The 24,255-nt window shown below is 46.3% G+C and overlaps 2 protein-coding genes across 34 annotated transcripts in view; both read right to left on the minus strand.

Annotated features, from left to right (window-relative positions):
• The window catches only part of MADD (MAP kinase activating death domain), a 112,108-nt gene extending 95,037 nt beyond the window's left edge, over nt 1-17,071 (minus strand). For 29 of the 30 annotated variants that reach the window (XM_034769474.1, XM_034769471.1, XM_034769467.1 and 26 more), the window contains exon 1: nt 16,739-16,850. The gene's annotated coding sequence lies outside the window, so the exon portion shown is untranslated. Of the gene's footprint in view, nt 1-16,738; nt 16,851-16,880 lie in introns of those variants that run through there. The other variant, XM_034769451.1, reaches the window with a different exon arrangement.
• Nucleotides 17,072-18,991: 1,920 nt separating this feature from the next.
• NR1H3 (nuclear receptor subfamily 1 group H member 3) overlaps nt 18,992-24,255 on the minus strand; it is a 52,774-nt gene continuing 47,510 nt past the window's right edge. For all 4 annotated transcript variants that reach the window (XM_034769485.1, XM_034769483.1, XM_034769484.1 and 1 more), the window contains one exon: nt 18,992-19,554. In XM_034769485.1, coding sequence (XP_034625376.1) covers nt 19,408-19,554 — 147 coding nt within the window. In that variant the 3' untranslated portion in view covers nt 18,992-19,407. The remainder of the gene's footprint in view (nt 19,555-24,255) is intronic.

Raw genomic sequence — 24,255 nt, forward strand, 5'->3', positions numbered from 1 at the left:
CTTCCCCTCCGGGGCTCCGGCGGCTCTGCGTAACTTACACTGTATAAGTTACACAGAGCCGCCGGAGCCCCGGAGGGGAAGTGCCCGGCTGGGGGCACAGGGTCCGGAGGCATGGGGGCTGCCCGGGAAACCGTGTTGCTGGTAGCACTGGGGCAGCCCTTTCCCCCTGGCTGGGAGTGGGAGGGAGGAGGGGGCGGAGTTAGGGTGGGGGAAGGGACGGAGTTGGGGCGGGGAAATGGGCGGGGCCATGGCCCGTGGAGGGTCCTCTTTTTTTATTTATGAGATATGGTAACCCTACTTTCTATCAGCCTTTCACAGTCTCTCTGCTGCTCCTCACAGTTTTTCTGTCCTGGCTAACCATACAGTGGCAGCCATTTTACCTGTGGGCATGGCTTCAATCTAACTGAAAACAGGGAAAGGCAGCGGCCAACTTTATTAAGGGCAGTCTTACTTCCACATGCGGATAGACCATAGGGGAATGGTGGCAAGCTTGCTGGCCTGACAGTAAGAGTGGATGGTGGCCACTATAAATACGAATATTCATGAGTTTTCAGCCTTTCATCATGTTTTCATAAGACAGGTAAAACCGACCCCAAAAATACAAGAGCTGGCAATATTATAAACACCTTGGCCACAGACAGCTGAGCCAGCAATCTCTTTGATTAGGATGAATCCTCCTGCACCCTGATCACTATTGTATGTGTCATTTTGTGAATGTGTGTATGTTTTCTTATTTGCACATTATGGACCTGATCCTAAAACCGGGACACAGGCCGTATCACTTCAATAAGAATTTGGTCAAGCAGGGCCTGAAGCTTTGATCCCTAATTTTCAACTGAACTAAGGTTCCTTGTCTCTCATGTTTCGCCTTTTGAGCATCCTGAGACACGTACCGACTAACTAGTTGCATATGTGTGATAGTGATCCCCACATAATTCAAAGAGGGAGGAAGAAGGCATTAGAGATGCAACATTCACTCAGTGTGAGGTAGTTTTGCCCAATGAGTGTGTTTGTAATTTTAGTATCATTTCACCAAAGTTATGTTTTCTCTTTCCAGCAACTCCCATCTGAGGCTGTAGTTTTAAAGTGGGTCAGTGCACTTCATGTAGTTATTTTCCCCATTGGTTTGACTGATGTGGCATTTGTTTGCAATGATCTCTAACAGAAGCAGAAGACAAACTCATTTCTCATGTGAGAGTTTTCATTTCTGGCTGCATACAACATTTGTACTAACATTTAATAGTCTGTCTAATAGAAGTTTAAATACAAAACAGTGCCCAGTACAATAGGCCCCAAATCCATTTGGGGCATCTGGTACTACTGTAACATTAACAAATAAGTACATGGAACAGATAGTTCTTGTTTTATGTCACAGTTCTGCAGCTGAGCTGAGAACAACCCAGTATAGACCTTGGGTGCTCTAAGGTCAGTTTGAGGAGCCTGCAGAATGTAAAGTAGTCTCTAAAGGCACAGTTGGAAGGATCTGCTGCACCAGTGCAACTGCTTCACCTGGTGCTGCCCTCCACCCTTTCAGGGCAACAATGCAGGCAAAGGATATGTACTCCTAACAAAGATACCAATACCTAGGTGCAGGTCTGTATGTGGACAGGATGCATTTTAGAAGCACTGCAGGCATGCCTGACATAGATAGCGGCAATACATTTGTCTTGTGCAGCTGGACCATAGCAGGCACAGTACCAAGCAAGAGAAAAACCCAATGAAAGACATACAATAGCAAAAAGAATCTAACAACATTGAGCCTTGAGCACAAGTGTTCCTTAAAGCAGGAAAACATCCTTATTGACAGGGCAGAAGGCACATCCTGACTACTTGAACCTTCCACCTAACCAGAAGGCAGTGGAGAGGGAGCAGATTAACAGTGGAACTCAAATTAAAATGATTTAAAGAATGAAATGTGAGATGATGTTCATCAGTAACAAGAGCAGCTCATTGAAATCATTCTGGAGAGCAGTCCAGTTAGGAGGACTCAGTAAGCAAGCAAGCCACAGACATCCTCCAAAAGGGCATCTTTAATACACGAAGATATTCTCTCCCCTGACCTCCAAATTATCAGCATCACCAAGCTGGTTTACAAACACCCTGTAGACTCAGAAGTCAGTTCTCTAATCCACGTACGTTTTTAACAGTGAGGGTAATTAACCACTGCTACAATTTACCAAGGGTCATGGTGGATTCTTCACCACTGACAATGTTTAAATCAAGAGTGGATGTTTTTCTAAAAGCTATGCTCCAGGAATTATTTTGGGAAAGTACTATATGACCTGTGTTATTCAGGAGGTCAGACCAGATCATCATAATGGTCCCTTCTGGTTTTGGCACCTGTGAGTCACTGTTTCTCTAGGGGTTAGCTTGCCACCATGTCATTAGTGAGCAGAGGCAGCTAGGTTCTTCATAACCTCCACACACACTACCAGAAACAGAATCATCATATACATGCAAACAAATGGTTGCTCTAGTGATTGGTTTCACCATCTTGCCAAATACTGGCCAGGGAGTTGCTTCCTTCCTCTGTCCCATCCCTTCAGTCAAGTTCTTGATCACAGCATGCTCCCCGGCACATGCAAAGCCACACAGCCACTACACAAGCACAGGCTGGAGAACAAGAGCCGCAGGTAATCTGATTCAGATCAATCTCCATAGCAACCCAATCTCTCTTCCCTAGATCCCAGCCTGTTAGAGCTATTTATATAGCAGCTGCAGCCATCCCCTTCTCTCAGCTCATAAACAAAAGCTCTCAGCACTGCCCACACTACAAACAAGCTTTACTCAGGAGCTGGCAATTAAACATCTACCTACTGGCACCTGAAGGCCCCTGTGCTACATGACACCTTAATACCTGCCACAGGCACAGACCCTCCCATCAAAAGGGCATTCCCCACCTAGGGATGCGGCACAAACATCAGAGATCATTAGCATTCACTGAAAACATACCATACGCTGACAGAGCGTCCATCACTCACTCAGTCACACACAGCTGCTTCTTCAAAGCTTCCCCAAACACCCACCAGGGTTGGTCTTTTTCAGTTTCACCCTAGTGCTGCTGTCCCAAAGGGCTATGCATTAACACAAGCATGAGACTCTTTCAGGAGTGGTCAGAGTGCAGAGGGGGCAAGCCAGGTGTGACAGCCAGTTGCAATCAGAAGAGCATTTGTCCCAGGGGAGCACAGCTGTCTTCATGAACAGAGATGTGGTTGCTGATGTAGCTGGGTTCCCACCCACTGATGGCTTTGGAGAGAAGACCCAGGTCTTGAATTGGCCTCAGAAGTAGATTAGGAGCTAGTGGAGAGATCACAGGAGAAGAGTGAGGTCTCTAAATAAATATTTGTATCTGCTCTCTCCTACCACAAAGAGACTGTTTCATGGAAGAAAGCAGTGGCGATACACTCATGTGGAAGAACAGAGTCAAACGTGACTTTCTTTGCAGCACTACTCACAAGACAGATCCACAGGATTAACTCTTAACTCTGTTTTCAGTTTAAACACTAAAAATAAGGTTTAAAAGGTACACTCTCACTTTGTCTAGAGCAACTCCCTTTTCTGTAATCATTCCCTCAACTCTCCATACTCCAGCATGTGCAGAATGCTGCTTCCCATTTTCTCATGTACAAATCCCATCACCCACACCCTTAGACAACTCCATCAGCTTCCCCATCATGACAGGATCCAATTTAAAATTTATATTGTTTTAAATAATCTCCAAGGGTTTACGCCAGTCAACCTCATCGGTAGGGACAGCTCAGTGGTTTGAGCATTGGCCTGCTAAACCCAGGGTTGTGAGTTCAATCCTTAAGTGGGCCACTTAGGGATCTGGGGCAAAATCATTACTTGGCCCTGCTAGTGAAGACAGGGGGCTGGACTTGATGACCTTTCAGAGTCCCTTCCAGTTCTATGAGATATATTTAAAGTCTAAGGAAATATATCTATCTCCCTTACTTCCTTCTATGCTTTTTCATCCTCTCTCTTCCTCATACAACCGTGCTGTTACAGGTACAAGAGCCTTCTCCAATGTAATTCCTTACATCTGAAGCAGTTTATTAATTATTTATCTTTGCCTCATCAACTCACCATCTAACTTCAAATCTCAGTTAAAAATCTGTTCGTACAATCTGTATGAAAGACAATGAACACCAGGAAGTTGTGTTGCCCTGAACTGGATTAGATGAGAATTTCCAAACTGCAAAGAGTTTAAATTTTCAGTTGTAACATCTTAGTAACTTTTGTTTTTTAGGAGGAAACATTCTCATCCTGAGTTGTGTGCTGGGGATTTTTATATCCAATTTGTCTATGCAGCAAGCAGGCTGGAGTTCTGATGCTATAGAAAATGAGAAGCCATTTGCTAAGGGCCAAACACTAGAGATATGCAATCATCAAAAATTAAAAAGCAGCTCTGATACAAAAGTTAGGACAATTAGCATATGAAAGAGGAGAAAAGGAACTTTTTGTTCGTTTTTTTTTTTTTCAGACAACTCTTTGTGTGCTACAAATGGGGTAAGGAAATCATAAACAACTCAAAACTGTGGTCTGGTAGGGTTTTGGGGAAGCTCCCAACCTACTACAAGCAGTAGAGAATGTGGGTATAATTACGCCTGATACAAGGATTAAAAAAAAAAAAAAGCCACAGAGGGAAACAGAGCTCAGCAGCTCTGAACAAGATGGAACCGGAGCAGAGGTACAAGTGGCTAGCGGAGATACAGCAACAGTAAGGTACTCAGCAACAGGAGTTCCAGAAGCAATCGCTGCACCAGCAGACCACCCAACAGCAAGTTCAGACCATCCCACTGCAAGAGCTGTTGAGGGAACTGATGGCCCAGCAGCAGGAGTTTCAAAAAGAAATGATACAACAGGTAGTGCTGGCCCTAAGTCCTCAGGAAGCCCCAGCAGGTTATGCTTCTAAAGAGGGGCACCTTCCCTGCCAGTACCTGTAAAGCTAACCAAGAGGGGGCCCGGACAATGATCCTGAGGCCTTTCAATTACATTTGAGAGGATGACACCAGCATCCTGGTGGCCTTCAACTTTGGCCCCATATTGCATGGGTCCAGCACAGGCACCCTACAGTAACCTGAACTTAGCCTGTTCTAAAAACTATACAGAGGTAAAGTCTGCCATTTTGGACTATTTGCACATTTTGGGAGAAACCTGTTACCAACGTTTTAGATCTGAGAGCTACCCCAAGAGGGCCAGACTCCAAATAGTAGCACAGCACTTGAGGAAACACTACTGGAAGTAGCTCCACTTGGAAGAACAATCAGGGTCCAAACTGGCCAAGGCAATTGTGACTGAACTTATGAAGACAGCATCCGTAAAAGGCAGAGAGTGGGTATTATGGCACTCCCCTGGGAAATTATCAGATGCAGTGCAGCTAATATAGGACTTCATAGAAGCTGAAGGATCACTAGAGGCAGAATCCCGCAAGGCTTTGGCAGAGCCTGGGACATAACAGAGAGACACCCAGGAAGATGAACACAAACCAGTAACATCCTCTCCGAGAGGTCCAAACTCCAAGATGTCCTACCAGATGGTCCTTTAGATCCGTGATTTTCAAACCTTTTTTCTGGTGACCCAGTTGTAGAAAACTGTTAATGCCCGTGACTTAACGGAGCTGGGAATGAGGGGTTTGGTGTGTGGGAGGGGCTCAGGGCTGGGGCAGAAGGTTGGGGTGCAGCGGTGAGAGCTGCAGGGAGGGGCCAGGAATAAGGGCTTCAGGGTGTGGGAGGGGGCTCTGGGCTGGGACGGGGGGTCAGGACTCTGGCTGCAGGATCTGGGGATGAGGGGTTTGGGGTCCAGCAAGGGACTCCAAGTTTGCGGGGGGGGCTCAGGGCTGGGGCAAAGGTTTGGGGCATGGGCTTACCTTGGGTGGCTCCCAGTCAGCGGCGCAGCGGGGGGTGCAGAGGCAGGCTTCCTGCCTGTCCTGGCACCACGGACCACGTTGCGCCTCAGAAGCGACCAGCAGCAGATCCGGCTCCTAGGCGGAGGTACGCAAGTGGCTCCTTGCAGCTCTTGCCCACCCCAGCTTCCATTGGCCGGGAACCAGCCAATGGGAGTGCGGAGCCAGTGCTCAGGGTGGGGGCAGCACGTGGAGCCCCATGTCCCGCCCTGCCTAAGAGCCGGACCTTCTGCTGGACACTTTTAGGGCACAGTGCGGTGTCAGAACAGGTAGGGACTAGCCTGCCTTAGCTGGGAAGCACTGCCTACGGGACTTTTAACGGCCCGATCAACGGTGCTGACCAGAGCCACCATGACCCAGTCCCTTCCATTCCGCAACCCAGTTCTGGGTCACGACCCCTGGTTTGAAAACCACTGCTTTAGATCATGGGTAGTCAGGGGGGGAGGGAGCAAGGTCAGGCACAGACAAAATACCACCAATGGGACTGCCATGCACCTCAAATAACTGAAGTAGGACCCACAACCCAGAGTCCAGCCACTATTCCACAACCGAGTTCACCCCCATCTAGGAAAGGTACTGGAAACGTCAACCCGATAACTTGCTACTCCTGGGGGCAGACAGGACACAAAGAGCGAGTACCCTCTTATGGAATATGAATATGCCCACGGTTGGACTGCAGAAACCCGCGTATGGAAAAGGACTCCCACTAAGCTGATGGTGCTGGTGATGGACCAGTGGAAGAGAGTTCAACCTGGTTGTAGTCAGATGGTGGTCCAGGCCTCTACAGTAGGAGACAATGACACCCCTAAAACTATGATCCACCCACCGTGTATACATGGCAATCTGAAAAGATATCCCAGCAAAAGTCTACAACTGACAGTGGGGACACGTACTACGGTCAGAACAGTAACTCTTGCCGAAAAATTGCCCTACCCCATAATTATAGGCTAGGACTGTCCATTTTTTTGGCAAGTCATTAACAAACAGGTTCATATAGTGAACCAGGATCCAGGTCAATTGTTGCACCCAGTTCCTAGCACTTGGCAAATCTTGGGGAAGCCAAAGACCCCAAGGAGGGATCATTCCAAGCAACATAGTTGTCAACATCCACAGCGAAAGAAGAGGTAAGCAGCGAGGACCTGGAAGCTCTCCTAGAGGGTGGGAGTTTTATGCAAGAACAGAAAAGAGTCTACACTGAGCCATACATATGAACAACTGGCCTCCGTAAATGGGGAAGTAACAGAGTCTCAGCAGGGTGAGCAGTATCCACACTTTGCACTTAAGAAAGAGTACCTATATCATATCAAAAGGGATAGTGAGGGTCCCAGCCGCTGGTGCCATGAAAGTACCACTGGAGAGTGTTGCAGCTGGTGCACAACATCCCATGCAATGGACACTTGTGAGGAGAGAAGACACTGTCCTGGGTATTAGCCTAATTCTACTGGCCAGGCATGCATCAGGTGGTGAGAGAATACAGTTCCTCATACTGAGTAGCAGTTAGCCAGCAGCAAAGGGATTTCTAGGGTGCCCTTGGTCCCTCTGCCCTTGATTAAGACACCCTTCGAAAGAACTGGAGTGGACTTGGTCAGTGCCCTAGAAAAGACCACATTGGGGCTTCAGTACATATCAGTGATAGTCAACTACGCAACCAGATACCCCGAGGCTGTTCCCCTTTATTCTGTTACACATACAGTGGTACCACCAGAACTCTTGAAGCTCTTCTCATGCATGGGATTTCCCCCAAAAATACTAACGGATCAAGAGATTAACTTCACCTCCTGGCTGATGTTAGAATTATGCTCCATTCTAAAGGTCAAGTCCCTGTAAAACCTCGGTGTACCACACACAGACAGATGACCCAGCGAACTATTTAACAAGACTATGAAGTGAATGTTGAGATGCTTTATTAGTAGCGACCCCAACCACTGGGACCAACTATTCTCGCAGCTTCTGTTTACCAGAATCCTGCGGGCCTCTACAGGTAGGATTGCCAACCCTCCAGGATTGGCCTGGAGTCTCCAGGAATTAAAGATTAATCTTTAATTAAAGATTATGTCATGTGATGAAATCTCCAGGAATACATCCAGCCAAAATTAGCAACCCTATCTACAGGGTTCTCTGCCTTTGAGTTATTTTATAGTTGCCAACAGCAGGGAATCTTGGATTTGCCATGGGAGGGCCGAGACGAACAGGACATAGGCCTTAAGCACAACCCAACACATCTTACAATTAAGGGAATGATTCGGGACATAAAGGTGTTTGCCAGACAGAATTTAAGGAAGACCCAACACGCACAGAAACAAAATTATAGAGGGGCTCACCCTTTTGCTGCCAAGTCAAAATTAATGTGCTGATGGCAGGATTGATTTGAAGCTGTTAGACAGGAAGGGCCGGTGGACTCTAAGATAAAAGCAGATGGAAGGAAGGAAACTAAAGTCTATCACGTGAATCTTCTTAAACCTTGGAAGACACCTTGGGTGAGGAATTGTAGCAATTCCTGCAATTGATCAAGGACTTTGCAACTGCACTCTCCCCCCATCCAGAGAGAATGCAGTTAATTCACCGTCACCTAGAGATCACCCTGGGCTAATCAAGGAGAACCCTAGACCATTGCTATGGAGAATGAAGGGCACAGTCCGAAAAGAATGAGTTATGCTGGAGATGGTGGGAGGGAAGGAGGAACTGTGGAGTCCAAAAGTGAATGGAGGAGCCCCATGGTGCTGGTTCCCAAACCAGACTGTTCAGTTCAGTTTTGCAAATCACAAAAAAGGATGACAGTCATAGACTTTATGGCCAGAAGGGAGCATCACAATCATCTAGTTTGACCTCCTGTACATTGCAGGCCACAGAGTCTCACCCACCCACTCCTGTAAGAGACCCATAACCTCAGGCTGAGTTACTGAAGTCCTTAAATCATAATTTAAAGACTTCAAGTTACAGAGAATTCACCACTTACTAGTTTTAAGCCTGCAAGTGACCCGGACCCATGCTGCAGAGGAAGGTGAAATACCCCCAGGGTTTCTGCCAATCTGACCAGGAGGAAAATTCCTTCCCAACTCCAAATATGGCCATCATTTAGATCCTGAGCATGTGGGCAAGACTCACCAGCCAGACACCTGGAAAAGAATTCTCTGTAGTAACTCAGAGCCCTCCCCATCTGGTGTCCGTTCAACAGCCATTGGAGATATTTGCTGATAGCAGTCAAAGATCGGCTATATGCCATTGTAAGCAATCCCATCATACCATCCCCTCCATAAACGTATCTACTTTAGTCTTTATGCCAGTTAGATTTTTTTGCCCCCACTGCTCCCATTGGAAGGCTATTCCAGAACTTCACTCCTCTGATGTTTAGAAAACTTTGTCTAGACCTCACCGTCTCTGAAACTGCACAGACCAGGTATAGTGAAGTGACCCTAAGGGAGGGGCTGGATGCAGACCCTAATCCCGATTAAATACACTATACCTGCTGATAGACCCTCTTTTCCATCACACTTTGGGTTTGGTTTAAGAGACAGACCACCTTGGTCGTTTTTTCCCCCCACTCTGATTTCTCCCTTCCCCCACAGGAGAGGGGAGGGAGGAAAGGACCTGTTTGTTTTCTTCAGACAACCCCCTGTGTGCTACAAATGGGGCAAGGACATTGCAAACAACTCAAATCATGGTCTGATGGGGACTGCAGGGAGCCCCCAACACCCTCCAGTCAACAGCAGAGAGAAGGGGGAAAGGGGAGTGCAAACTAACAAGTGGTCTCAGTGCTCTCTGTGCATCTCCTAAGAGAATGAAATTCAGGAGCACATAAAATCACAGTTAAAATAGATTTTTATATTTACCTGACTCCTGTGGCCCTAACTCAGCATCCCCACCCCTCTTCCACTTTCCCCCAGCTTTAAACCAGTCACTCACTAATAGACTTCACTCCATGACTGCCCCAAACTGTACACACACACACTCCCTTCGCTCTCCCCCACCCCCTACAGCCCAGAGCCTCTCAATTCTGACTAGCCCTGTAGTTAGTTCTCCGTTTGATTTCTAATCCTGGTTTCTCACTGACAGCTGGCCAGGACTGGAAATGATGGAGTGGGTGGACCCAGAGCCTTCTGGATTAGTAGTTTGCTACATGGAAGACTCAGAGGAGCTGGAAAACCAATGGAGGAAGCATGTTCACTGGCAGGGAGCAGGTTAGCTCTAGGCACCAGCAAAGCAAGCAGTTGCTTGGGGCAGCAAATTTGCAGGGGCGCAAGAATCCAGCATGGGAGCCGAGAACCAACAGGGGGCCCTGGGAGCTGTAGTTCTTTGGTTAGCTCCCTGCCTATAGAGCCAGCCCTGGAGCAGGGAAAGAACTACATTTCCCAGCATTCCCTTGGCAGCAATTAACAGGAAAGGGAGGGGGAAGGAGTGTGGAACTGAAACCTCATGCTGCAGCATGCTGTGAATGGTAGGGACAGAGCCAGCTCTAGGTTTTTTGCCGCCCCCCACCCCAGCCCTGGGCTCCCCCCGCATCCCCATATTGCCCCAGCCCTGGACTCTCCCCCGCCCACACCCCCTGCTGCCCCAGCTCTGGCCCCTTTCCTGCAGCCNCCCCCCCCCCCGCACCTCCTGCTGCCCCAGCCCTGGGCTCTTCACCCCGCCTCCCCACCTCCTGCCGCCCCAGCCCTGGGCTCTCCCCCAAAGAAAGAAGTGGGTGGACTAAATGGACATTGCACCTCTCTATCTGAAGCCTAGCAAGGGAGATACGTGGATCCTACTAGAATTTAAAATGAAAAGTAAGGGAGGGGATGCTCTACTAGACGGGGCAGCTTTAGATACAGTACCAGGCATGTAGGAGGATTTACACTTCTGAGCCATGGAAGCAGAAATTGACTTTTCTTTTCCAGATTTAGCTAATATTCAGAATGGGAATCTAGCACCTGCCTTCCAGATTTGAACACCTCAAAATTCAGGAGTGCTCAAGCTCAATTTGAGCAGCTGTTACTTCATTTCTCCCAAATCAAATATATTGATCCACTGTAACTTGCTGTAGAAAAAGTAGAATAAATTGAGCAAGAAATGCTTCCCAGTGGTTATTAGGACTGGAATTGCTATTTTCAACAACCATTGCTTTTTCTTTTTTTTTTTTTTTAGTTTTAGTTGTTTAAAAGGAAGACAGTGATATTGCATTGGCAAATTCCCCATAGAAACAAAGAATGGAACAAAAGAATAATAAAGGCTCCTCAACTTTTCCTCATTTATGTAGGACAGTCTTATAATATGCATCCAGATATCCTCCAATCACACAAGCTGAAAATTGTTCCACTTTACTGCAGTTCTGTAACCATATGGGAACCAATCCTGTCTGTGTTCTGTGCACATCCAAAATTCCTGCTGAATGACCCGCCCTGGGAGCGAGTTACCAGTGACCCAGGGCTGGGGCGGCAGGAGGGTGCAGTGGGGGGGGGGGGGGGGATTGAGTTTTTGAGTGCAAAATAATCAATTCCAGTCTGGTTTAACTGCGAGTGACAGAAAGTAGTTACCATCTAATGGTGGTTCAGTGACTCCTTGTATGAAATTTCTTTGGTGGGTATTATTTCAGATTTTATAGAACAGGTGTCATTATTACCAAATTATTATAGCAAGAGACACTAATTGAGCCCCCTTGTTCCCAATATCTAAGGAGATACCCACAAATGAACAGGCCATAGGGACAGAACTTCCAATCTCACCCCACAATGGCCTCTTTGGAGCAGGACTGATTCCCATTGGGAAGAAACGGGGCAGGGAAGCATGCACTCCAGCTGCTTGGATTTTACCTGTTCTGTTGATATGCATACTATTCAGTGTCTGCTGCTGTCAATTCCACACTTTTCAGCAGCAGGAAATTCACTTAAAAATGAAAAAAGTAGCAGAACCTAACAAAGATCTAGACCAGTGTTTCTCAACGACCAGTCTGTGGACCAGAGCTGGTCCCCAAGCTGGTCCTAAACTGACAGTTTAGGAAGACAGCAGGCTGGTTCCTCGTGTCAAAAAGGTTGAGAAACACTGACCTAAACTTCCCACTGCCATGGGGCAGAAAAGGTATCAAAGATCAGCAGAATGTACCCCAAAAGGGCAAAAACCTGAGACCAGCAAGTGCCCACAAATGGGTGTTTTGGGGTGAGAGAAGAACCATTTCCTTCCTTCTAAACAATCAGTCAACTGTCAACACTACATTTGCAGTCTTGCTAGGGGCAGGGGCAAGGGCAAGAGAAAATCTGCTCTTGCCACAAACTCATTAAGACACCATGGGTAAGTCACTCTCTTTTTGCCTCAGTTCCCAATATGTAAAATGGGGATAACGATACCTCCCTGCCTCTCAAGAGTGTCACAAGCATTAATTCATTCTTGTTTAAGGTGACAAGTACCATAGACTAACCTACAAATAAATAAGAAGAGCGCTCATATTAGATATTACAAGGTAAACTGTAGTCAACATGAGGACCAGCCCCTGATTTTGGGTCTGCCACAGCTATAAGATGCTCAATATATAATAGGCTGTGGAAGAAACAGAAGATTCACAGGCCACATTGGTCCGAGCTACTGAATTGCTGCATTATTTTATATAGTGACCTGGACTTCTAACAGAGTCTCATTGGACTGCAATTTCTGAGGGTGCAGCAAGAGTAGAATTGCCCCAGGACGGATAACTTAGGCACATGCAAACCGTACCTCTCACTTCCAAAGCAGCACCAGTTCTGCCAGCTGGTCAGTAAAGAAAAGCAGCAGTCGGCACCAGTGAGGAGGACACCCCACACAATTCAATGGCTGCTGGACACAAAGCTACACTGCCATCCAGGCTGGGAGTCCTCAGGTTTATAGCAGCAAGAGCCATTTGTGTTGAACTCCAGTGGGCTGATTCTTTAGAGTTTCTTTAAATTAGTCCCTACAGTTGTAAGACAAATTCAGACTAGAAATAAGGAGTACATTTTTAAGTGATGGTCATAAAAAATTCTCCCACAGCTCTCATAGGAATGCTGTGGATTCTCCATCACTGAAAATCTTTAAATAAAGATGTCTTTCCAAAAGACATACTCTAGCTCAGCCAGATGTTTGGCACTAGATACAAGAATTACTGGCTGAATTCTATGGCCTGTGCAGTAGGTCTGACTAGATAATCATAATGGTCCCTTCTGGCCTTAAAAATCTATGAAGACAAGCAGCAGAATCCTCCAAGAGCTAAGATACTGTGATCATTCCACAACTTTGTAGATCGCCCCACTAGGAAATGGTTTCTCAAGATTCAGCTAGTTTAGCTCAGATTTACTTAAGAATGAGAAATGTAATATGTATAATTTAGTTAGCACATAAAAAGTACAGTTTGGTATATTTATTAAATGAATATGTATAAATTGTTTAGGTTTGATTTGAATAATAACGACATATCTAGCATTGAGGATGGAGCTACAGCTGCACACTAAAGTACTTAGGTGTATTTTTTTGCCTTTTAGCATATATGAAAAAAAATGTTGAAAATAGGATGCATCAATATTGTTGTAAACAAAAAGGAAGGTTATATCCTTTGGGCTCAGAAATAGTATGTAAATAGACCTGACCTGACATTATCATGCAGAAGAAACTCATATTTTTTTAAATATTTGTTATTAGAAAGCATTTTGAAGGACTGCAGGGCATCAATAACAATATTATTTTAAACATTACTCTAAAAATTCTTTCACTGTTCATTTTGAAAACATGTTTCATGTAACTCTTTCTTTTCAATTTTTCCCCAAATTTCCAATTTTTCCACACCAGGCCATGGGGAGAACAAAATATTTTCTTCCAAAAAGTTTACATTTTTTCCAGACCCTCATATCTCTATTCTGGGATGGAATTACCCAGAATTGAATGCAATATCCCAGGAGCAGTCACACCAGAGACAAAGGATGATAGTAAAAAATAAAAAGACCTACTAACCTACACAGTGCCTATCTGCAATTGTACTCTAACAGAGAACATATCAAACATTCAACTCACTATACTTGATTTTAGTCAAAAGGACAAGGAGAAAAAGTATCACCTCCCAGCTCCATGGCATGAATAGTAGCTCATAAATCACAATGCAATATGACGTGAAAGCAAAAACACCAAACCCGTATCTAATTTTCTATCCATTCTCACTCTATAGTTCTGTGTTATTGCTTCCCAAATGTTCATTTTTCTATTGAACTGCTACTTTAGATCATTTTCCCTAATGTGCTAGCTACACTGATGCAAGTTAAATCTGCCCTCCGTTTTATTCTCTCTAGATCCCCATAGTCATTTGTACCTCTTCTTAATTTAATATCACCTGAATTTTTCATGAACATTCCTTTACTCCCACCACTAAATCATTTCAGGAAGATGTTAAATCCCTAGACCAAACACCCATGCCTGAGCTTCTCCTGTAGATGCCAACCTGCTACTCAATATTTTGTTTATAATGATCCTGTGGTCCCACAGTCCCATGAAATCCACTCAAAACAAACAGCTCGTCATTGATCCTGACAAGGAAACACTGGATTTTGACTTATGTCAGAAAGACTGGTGCATTTCGTATCAGATCGGGACATCTCATGGGATATGTGAATAAAACCTGTTTAAATGGAAAATGAGGCAAACACCTGTATGCGACTGTGGTCACCAGGCAAAAACGATGGAGCACATCATATCTGAATGTCTCCTTCGTTCTTTCACTGGGGGCCTGAAGGACATTCACCAACTCATTGTTGCAGCAACATTCTGGCTATTAAATCTAGATATAAAGGTATAATCATTGCTACCTACCCAAGCCATAAGAAAGAAGAAGATGATCACACTCTCTTATGCCTCCCTTAGCCTCTCTCAACCAGTGGCAAGTTCTCCCCAGATCAGTGGTATTATATAGAGCACAGTGAGGGTCTGGTGGAGTGTATGAACAGAAGTGCTGATTTGGAGTTGTGTTGAACACAGAGAAAGTGGCAGATTTGTTGGGGGTGGAGGAGGGCGAGGTAAAGAACTGCTATATTCCCAATTCCTATTGCAATCTCTATGGGGCCAAGTTAAGTTTGTATGGCTGTGTGTTTTTAAATAATTTTAAAATGTTGCTCAGTATACACCTAAAATAGCCCTGCATGAGTGAGGCTCAGGCCATAGTTACAGATACTAGAAGGGGGGGGGGAGGGGCAAGGAACAGAGGACTGCATCCTCCAACTGGCACCTCTAATTATACTGTTCTTTCACCCTACCCCCATGAAGAGAGTTAGGACCCAAGCTTTTTTCAACCTGGTTCAAAAAAAGAGCAAAACAGCAAAGAATGACATCCTTCCCCCTGGAAAAAACATCCTTAACTTATGGAGTACTTTGTAAGAAATCTAGTCTCTCTGCAAGCAAAATGGTCAGTTGCCCGGTTTCTCCTAGCTTCCTAGTCTGCAAACTTCCTAACCATTTCCTTCCTGGATGGAAGGAGAAGAAGAAAGAGCATCAGTTTCCATTCCGAGCCCTCGTCCCTTTCCCCCGCCTGCCACTACCTTCTCTTTCTATCCCTGCTTTAATGAGCCTTTGGGTGAAGGATATACACCCCCATCACAAACTCGTTATATATCTTTGTAATTCCCTCCACTAATCACCCCCAAGACCTATGAAAATCACCCTTCCTCAGCAAAGAGACACCTTAGCAACAGCTTCTAAAAGGCAGTGACTATTCACTCCTGGCTAAAGCCACATAATTCTGTATCTCAAGGGGAGAGAGCACACTTTGTACAATATACTGTACTTGTATCAAACACCAGCTCCCAATGAGAAATCAGGAAGCCTCCTTTAAAGAAAGCCCTTTTACCACCACCATTTGAAGGTTTTACTAACCCTGAGCAGGAAGAAGCCTGAAATACTGCAGAAGTTCTGTCTCATCTAGAAGAGCAACTAACACCTCAGAATGTACCCAAAGGGTCTACATATGCTGGACAACCACAAGATCAGGAATTGAAAACCACAGGTAGTACAGTCAGGATCCTGCTAGCCCCGAGCACAAACAGAGGACTGCAGCCTTCATGCCAAAGCTGCCCATCAGCACAGCAGGCCCCACATAACTCTACCACCTCAGAGTGTGAGCTGCAGGGTGCTTTTAGGCTTCTGACATAACGTGCCTGGGGCCCAGAGCAGATTGGGGCAAAGACTGATAGAAATCTCTGTCCACAACAGCTCAGAGGAGCTTAAGTGACATTCTACCCCCTCCTGCAGTGACCTTGCAAAGGATTCTCCATCACGAGAGAGCATCACTACAGCACAAAGCTGGGGAAGGAAGGGATCTGTAGCACAGCCCAGCTGCACTGCTCAGTCCCAGACAACTCACGGGAAGGAGGAGATGCAGCAGGGGAAGGAGAGGAGGGGAAATAACACTGCAGCAGCCAGCTGTTTAGGAAAACAGGACAAGTGATTCCCAGCCCCAAACATCTCTCAAGCCACACAGCTCCCTGCTCCCAGTGTACCCACCCCCTTCCCCTACGCACCCATCCCAATCACCCCACACTGCCCCCTGCTCCCAGTGTACCCAGCCCCTTCCCCTATGTACCCATCCCAATCACCCCACACAGCTCCCTGCTCCCAGTGTACCCAGCCCCTTCCCAATCACCCCACACTGCCCCCTGCTCCCAGTGTACCCAGCCCCTTCCCCTATGCACCCATCCCAATCACCCCACACAGCTCCCTGCTCCCAGTGTACCCAGCCCCACACTGCCCCCAGGGCACACACCGCCCGCCCACACCAGGCCCGCACTGCCCTTAACGCGCACCCCCGGCTCCTCCAGCCCCTACCACACGCAGCCCCCGAGCCGTCAGCTCTGCCCCCGCAGCGGGGCCTGCCTCTACCTGCCCCCACAGGCCGCGTCCGGCGCCGCCCCCTGCTGCTCTGAGCCGAGCGGCCAGTTCCGCATCCAGAGCCCGGAGCGGAGCGAACCACCGAGGGGTGGGGGAGGAGCGAACCACTTGCGCACAGCGGAGGGGAGCGCACCTGGGCATCGCACGGCGCAGGGGCGCTGCAGAGGCGGGACGCTGGAGGCTGCGCGGACGCACCGGCCTCGGTCGGGCACGGAGGGAGCTGAGGAGGTCAGTCGCCCGCTGCGACCCCGGGAACCTCCCAGGGCAAGAGAGGGAGCCAGCCAGCGCTTGCTACGTGTTCTAATGAAGGCAAGGGGCTTAATGAGCATAGCCCAGAACAGGCTGCAGCCCCCACCTCCCCGTGCGGGAGATGCGGGTCACTTGACTACAGATCCCAGCATGCAATGCTCTCCCCTGACCCTGGCAGTACCAATCAAGATGGAATATGCATGCTGGGTCCTGTAGTCTCCGTGTGCTGCATTGGCCCCCACCGAGCCACCTCTGTATCACAGCGGTGTATGGGTCACAGAAAGATGTATAGCAAGCTGAGGAGTCTCATAGGAGGTTTATCCTGCATGTGGAGAGGGTGAAGGAAGTTAAATTGGAGCCATACTGTCATTCATTCTCAACCACTTCCTCCTCCTCCTCCCTGATGGGTTTTCCCCTTTTTAATAATTATCTTGGGGTTCAAAAGATTAAGACTTTATGCCAGCCCTAAAATATGGTCCATCATAGCTAGTCAAAAATCCTGTATTAGGCTTTATTCTTTTGTATAAACATTAACATTTCTCAAACAGATTAGTTAAAAATACAGATTTAAACAAGAAATTTTGCAATTGCAACAAGTTATAAAAAAATAACAGATTATTTTACAGATTATTACAAGTGCTTTACGAAGGTGCAGAATGAAGGCTAGAGGCAAGGGACCAACCTTGAGTGCAAAATGGACAAAAAGCCCTTGCCAGAGGCCTGGTGCTCACATACACAGCCCAAAACAATGAGCCTTGTGAACCCAGCCTCTCAGGATGCTCACTGGGCAAGCAAACATAGATCCCTGTTAGAGACAAAATACATGAAACCAGGGGACTTGGGGTTACATCTCTGGGATCAAATACTGTTTGTTGTTTCTTGCAGAATGAAAAACGCATTTTGCAATGACACTTTTCTGTTTTGTCAAACAAATTATTGCTCTAAATACTAAAATACTTATGGACCAAGGGATCACTGGTGAGTCTTACCATGCACAAGGTGGAAAGGAGAGGATTTAAGAAGTACATAAGAACAGCGTAACTGGGTCAGACCAAAGGCCCATCTAGCCCAGTATCCTGTCTTCCGACAGTGGCCAGTGCCAGGTGCCCCAGAGGGAATGAACAGAACAGGTAATCATCAAGTTATCCATTCCTTGTCACCCATTCCCAGCTTCTAGCAAACAGAGAGGCTAGGGACATCACTGCCCACCCTGGCTAATAGCCATTGATGGATCTATCCTCCATGAAGTTATCTAGTTCTTTTTTTAACCCTGTTTCATATACAAGAGCAGGAGTGTACTCATCATACCGAGATACCTCCACATCCCACTAATCACTAACAAATGACCATACACTTGGAAAGATCTTTAGCATAAGGGAGAACACTTGGACAGAGCTGGTTATGCTCAATATTCCTGCAGACAGGGTTCTGGGAGAGTTGTGCAGCCCATAGGTTAGGCAATGTCTGCTAATATGCTATAAATATAGTGCATTCTCAGTCCCCAGCTGATAATCTTCACTCTCACTGGAACCCACTAAATATACTAAAATTTTGGTGGTTCTCTATATACTTCCACCACCTCTACTGCCCAGACACTGATGCTTCCATTCCTCTTTCTTCTCCTCCACAAACCCCAACATAAAATCTGTTCCATGTTTTTTAAAGTCATTGCTTTCACCTGCTAGCAAACCAAAAGATACTATAATGATAGGCAACCTTATTAAAAAAAAACAGCTAGATGATCCATGGTTTCTCTATGGTACATAAAAGATGACCACAGAATAACTTTCAATAAATGGCACTGCACATTCCAGGGATCTACTTGCCAAAGGAGGGCCAGAATGAAAGGACAGCTCTAGAAATGAAGCTTCACAAAGAGGGAATGCCACCAACAGCCTCTTCTCTGGGAATCTTTGTGAAGGGCAGCACATCATAGAAACTTTAAATACAGGGAATACAAGAAAACCCCCAGGACATCGACATAAACTTCCCCTGGGGAAGCCTTTGGGGCTAGGATGCGCTCAGTGAACATTTAACAAGTTCCTGCAAATTCACTTTCAGAATCAATGAGAAGGGAAAGGAAGGTGGGGCAAAACCCCAGAACACGTACTTAGAAAAAAGACAGACATTGAAGAAACATTTGGGGTGGGATGTTCATCTCTAGCATTTTCAAGCATTTCACACATGATCCCATTTCTAGGAGGCACTAAATCAAAGATTACAAAAACATCTGATCTCTCCCAGATGCCTTATGCACAGTCTCATCACATCAGAGAAACCACAGGCTCATCACTCTGCACTGCCCAGCCCAGCCCCCAGTTCAGTGGTTTGGAGAGGGGAGGCTGGCTTCTTGTTAGCAAGGGATGGGAGGTGGTGTTACTTCAGCAGGTCAGTTCCCTGGGAGCACATAGTCACTCATGCACATCCCAGATTTCTGAGAGCAGGGGAGGGAGTTTCTTGTCCTGTAGTCGAAGGGCAAAAACTTGTTCGGAGTGGACACTGCTTAGAGTCCGAAGACTGACCAGTTTCATTAACATCCTAGGGAACATCAGATGGTCCTGCAGGGTCACACAAATAGACAGTCATAAGTAAATCCAGAATCTTGCTCACAAGACAAACCACCTACTGGATTCATTAAAAGCACAAGCTCACATCCTCCGATACCAGCATCTCCCAGTACAGAATGGGACAGGAGCACCAGTGTGGGGAGATCACAGCTACTCCAGACTCAGCATTTCCCAGTAGGGTGCTGCTGGGAATGGTGCAGGATTATAGGCTGGGGGAGTTAATAACTATAGCTGAACTAATAACTGATATTTTAGGTTGGTGGCCAAAATAAAAACAGGAAAAAATCATTTTGGGTTGAATGAAAATGTTTTGTTCAACCTGAAACAATTTTTGTTTCAATTTTTTCACGTCTTGTAGAATAAATCTAACTAAATGTTGACTGAAAAGCTGTTTCAGAATGAAAAGTCTAAAAGTGGCTGCAGAGATGGTGTTGACAGAAGAGCTTTGGCTTCCTCAACCATGGGATGCTGTTCTGGGAAGGAGGACTGCTGGGAAGAGGAAGAAAGGGAAGAGCATCTTTGGACATCAACTCACCAACCTAGTGAGCAGAGATTTAAACTAGGTTCAGAAGAGGCAGGTAACATAAGCCTACAGATGGATATAACAAAAGGTGATCTTAACAGAGAGCTAGACGTTGAAGGTAAAATGAAAAATTACAATAAATTCATAGGCGCAACAAGAGGGGAAACAGTAAAGGAATCTGCTCATCATCTTAGATGTCGATACAAAAATTCAAGGAGTAGAGAGAATAAATAGGAGGAAGTGGAAATATTAGTACATAAGCCAAATTATTACATAATTGTCATCACTGAGATTTGGCAGGATAAATCTAATGACTGGAATATTGATATAAAGGGTATAGCTTGTTCAGGCAGGAAAAGCAGGGGAAAAAGGGAGGAGGTATTGCATTATACATTAAAAATGCACTTGTTCTGAGATCCAGAAGGAGGTTGAAAGTCTCTGGGTGAAGATAAAAGGGAAAAACCAACAATGTCATGGTAAGGGTCTACTATAGACCACCAAATCAGGAGGAGGAGATGTAAAAGATTTCTAGAACAAATTACAGAAATATCCAAAACAAAAGACCTCATCGTAATGGTGGACTTTAACTAACCATACATCTATTGGAACAGTAATACAGAAAACACACAAAATTTCCAATAAGTTCTTTAAATGTACTGGAGACAACTTCTTGTTTCAGAAGGTGGAGGCAGTAACCAGTGGGACAGCCAATTTAGACTTGATTCTGTCCAACAGGGAGGAACTGGTTGCGAATCTGAAGGATGAAGGCAACTTGAATGAAAGTGATTGTGAAATGATAGATTTCATGATTCTGAGGAGAGGAATGAGAGCAGCAGAATAAAGACAATGGACTTCAAAAAAGATAGGGTTACCTCAAATCCCCGTCCGGGAGGAAATCCCAAAAAGCCGGACATGTCCTGGAAAATAGGGAGGGAGGGGCCGGCGGTGCTCAGCCGGGGGCTGGCGGGGGCGGGGGCGCGGCCAGCGGTGCTCAGCCGGGGGCCGGGGCCGGCCCAGGGCCGGCGGTGCTTGGCTGGGGGCCGGGGCCAGGGCCAGGGCCAAGGGTGCTCGGCCGGGGGCCGGGCCGGGGCTAACAGTGCTCGGCCCGAGCCGGGCGGGAGACGCCAGGGCCAGAGCCTCTTGGCCTGGGCCGGCCGGCCACCAGAGGGAGCCGCTCAGCCGGGGAGGCTGGACTGGGCTGCGCCTCCTCGCGCCCCCCCACCCCAGCCCCAGCTTACCTGCTGCCTGCTTGCTTCAGGCTTCCTGCGAATCAAATGTTCGCGGGAAGCAGGGGGATGGGGAGGGGCAGGGGGGCGAAGCGTTCAGGTTAGGGGGCGGAGTTGGGGTGGAGCGGGGTGAGGAAGGGGCGGGGCGGAGTTGGGGCGGGGTCGAGGCCCCGTGGAGTGTCCTCTTTTTGGAGACTTAAAATATGGTAACCCTAAAAAAGCAGACTTTAACAAACTCAGAAAACTGGTAGGTAAGGTGCCATAGGAAGAAAATCTAAGGCAAAAAGGAGCTCAGGAAAGCTGTCAGTTTCTCAGAGACAATATTAAAGGCACAATAGCAAACTATCCCAATGCAAGAAAGATATAAAGACTAGTAAGAGGCTGTTATGTGGTGTGCCTGGCCCTTTAAAGCCCCCTGCTGGAGGCTTTGTGGTCCTATCATACCCCAGCCAGGAAAGGAGCAGCAAAGGTGGGTCTTCCAGGACTGCCTAGAATGGCTGCGCAGAAGCAGCCAATCAGAGCACAGCAGCCTCAGATAAAAGGAACTGCAGGCAGCAGAACTGAGCAGGTCAGTTCCTAGCTAGGACTGGAAGGGAGGGAATATAAAATATAATATAATATAATATGATCTGATCTGATCTGCTCAGAGGCACTCAATAGTCTGATTTACTGGCCCTGAGAACAAGAGGACCTGACAACTGTAACCTTAAGGTAATAGGTGAAAGGAAAGGGCTATGTGGGAAAATGCCCAGGAATAGCAGCAGCAACCTGGGGGAAGCAGTACGTGGGTGCTGTTTACAGGGTCCCTGGGTTGGGATTTGGCTAATGGGAAAGCCTGGGTTTTCCCACTAGAGAAGTAGCAAAAGCCCTGAGAAAGGGACAAAGCCTGTTGAGAAGCCTGATTGTTAAAGGGCTCAGAAACAGGGCTGAAAACCCACATGAGGGTTAACAGTGTGTTTAAACTCGTTACCCTGGAAGGGATATCTTTGCTCATTTATATTGACTATGTGATTTGGTTGGAGGACTGAGCCACTGCAGACCCCGAATAAGGTTGACAATGTACAGTGGGTGCTAGGAGAAAACAGATTGCAGCATCACACCTAGCCAATTAGAGGTGCTCATGAGAAGTGAGTGCCCTCCGTCACAGAGACCAATATGGCTTCACCAGGAGCTCTCTAACGAACTTAAAACCAAAGAGGAATCCTACAAAATGTGGAAACATAGATAAATTTCTAAGGATGCGCAAAAAGATTAGAGCAAGTATGTAGGGACAAAATCAAAGATTAAGGCACAAATGAGTTACATGTAGCAAAGAACACAAAAAGCAATAAGAAGAGGTTTTATGAATACATTAAGAGCAAGAGAAAGGGAAGTGTAAGTCCACCACTTAGCAGGGAAGGAGAGCAAATAACATGCATTAAGAAGACTGAGGTGTTTAATGCCTATTTTGCTTCAGACTTCACTGGAAAGATTAATGGTGACCAGATACTTAACAAGAGGGAAGAATACATGCCAAGACAGGGAAAGAATAAGTTAAATAATATTTAGATAAGTTAGATGTATTAAAGGCAGCAAGACCTAATGAAATTCATCCTAGGGTACTTAAGGAATTAACTGAATCTGGAGGTTATAGTGTCTCTCAAACTGAATATGAAACAACACTGTGATGGAGTTGTGGAAAAAGGCTAGTATTCTGGGGTGTATTAACAGGAGTGTTGTATGTCATAAAAGGTAGGTAACCTGCTCTACTCTGCACTGGTGAGGCCTCAGCTGGTATACTGAGTCCAGTTCTGTGTGCACCACTTTAGGAAAGATGTGGTAAACTGGAGAGTCCAGAGGACAGTAACAAAAATGATAAATAGTTTAGAAAACCTGACCTGTGAGGAAAGGCTAAAAAAAGCTTGGCATGCTCCATCAGGGCTGGGGGAGATGGAGTGGAGACCTGATAACAGGTTTTTCAAATACTGTATGTTAAGGGCTGTTCTAGACTGTCACCTGAAAGTAGGCTAAGAAGTAATGGGCTTAATGTTTAGGAATAGCAATTTAGGTTAGATATTAGGAAATCCTTTCTAACTATAAAAAGATAGATAAATCACAGGACTAGGCTTCCAAGGGAGGTTGTGGAATCCCCATCATTGGAGGTTTCAAGAACAGGTATGATGCCTGTGGTCTAGGTTTATTTGGTGCTGCCTCAATACAGAGGGCTGGACTAGATGACCACTCAAGGACCCTTCTAGACCTACATTTCCATGATTTTATGATTTCTCCAAAAAATTTCTGATCTAAACTACTTGCCAAATTTCACCCAATTCATTAATAGTTTTGGTTAACCGAAAGTGCATTTTTCATCAAACTATTCATCCAAAACATTTTGCCCAGCTCTACTCAAAACTCCTCCAGCTCCAGCCTCTACCCGGAGGTCCTGTAGGGGACTGGTACAAGGTTGCTGGCTATTGGGGAATAGCTGAAGGAAATGGTGCATGACCACTGACTGCAGAAGATTAATTCAGGGAGTAGGGAATTAGAGGAGCATATCAGAGGAGTAGATGGGGCTACTATAAGGTGGGTGCATAACTGGCTGGATAACCGTACTCAGAGAGTTGTTATTAATGGTTCCCAATCCTGCTGGAAAGGCGTAACGAGTGGGGTACCGCAGGGGTCTGTTTTGGGACCGGCTCTGTTCAATATCTTCATCAACGACTTAGATATTGGCATAGAAAGTACGCTTATTAAGTTTGCGGATGATACCAAACTGGGAGGGATTGCAACTACTTTGGAGGACAGGGTCATAATTCAAAATGATCTGGACAAATTGGAGAAATGGTCTGAGTTAAACAGGATGAAGTTTAACAAAGACAAATGCAAAGTGCTCCACTTAGGAAGGAAAAATCAATTTCACACATACAGAATGGGAAAAGACTGTCTAGGAAGGAGTACGGCAGA

This window comes from Trachemys scripta, chromosome 4 (genome assembly GCF_013100865.1).
Source record: "Trachemys scripta elegans isolate TJP31775 chromosome 4, CAS_Tse_1.0, whole genome shotgun sequence".
NCBI classification, from domain to species: Eukaryota; Metazoa; Chordata; order Testudines; family Emydidae; genus Trachemys; species Trachemys scripta.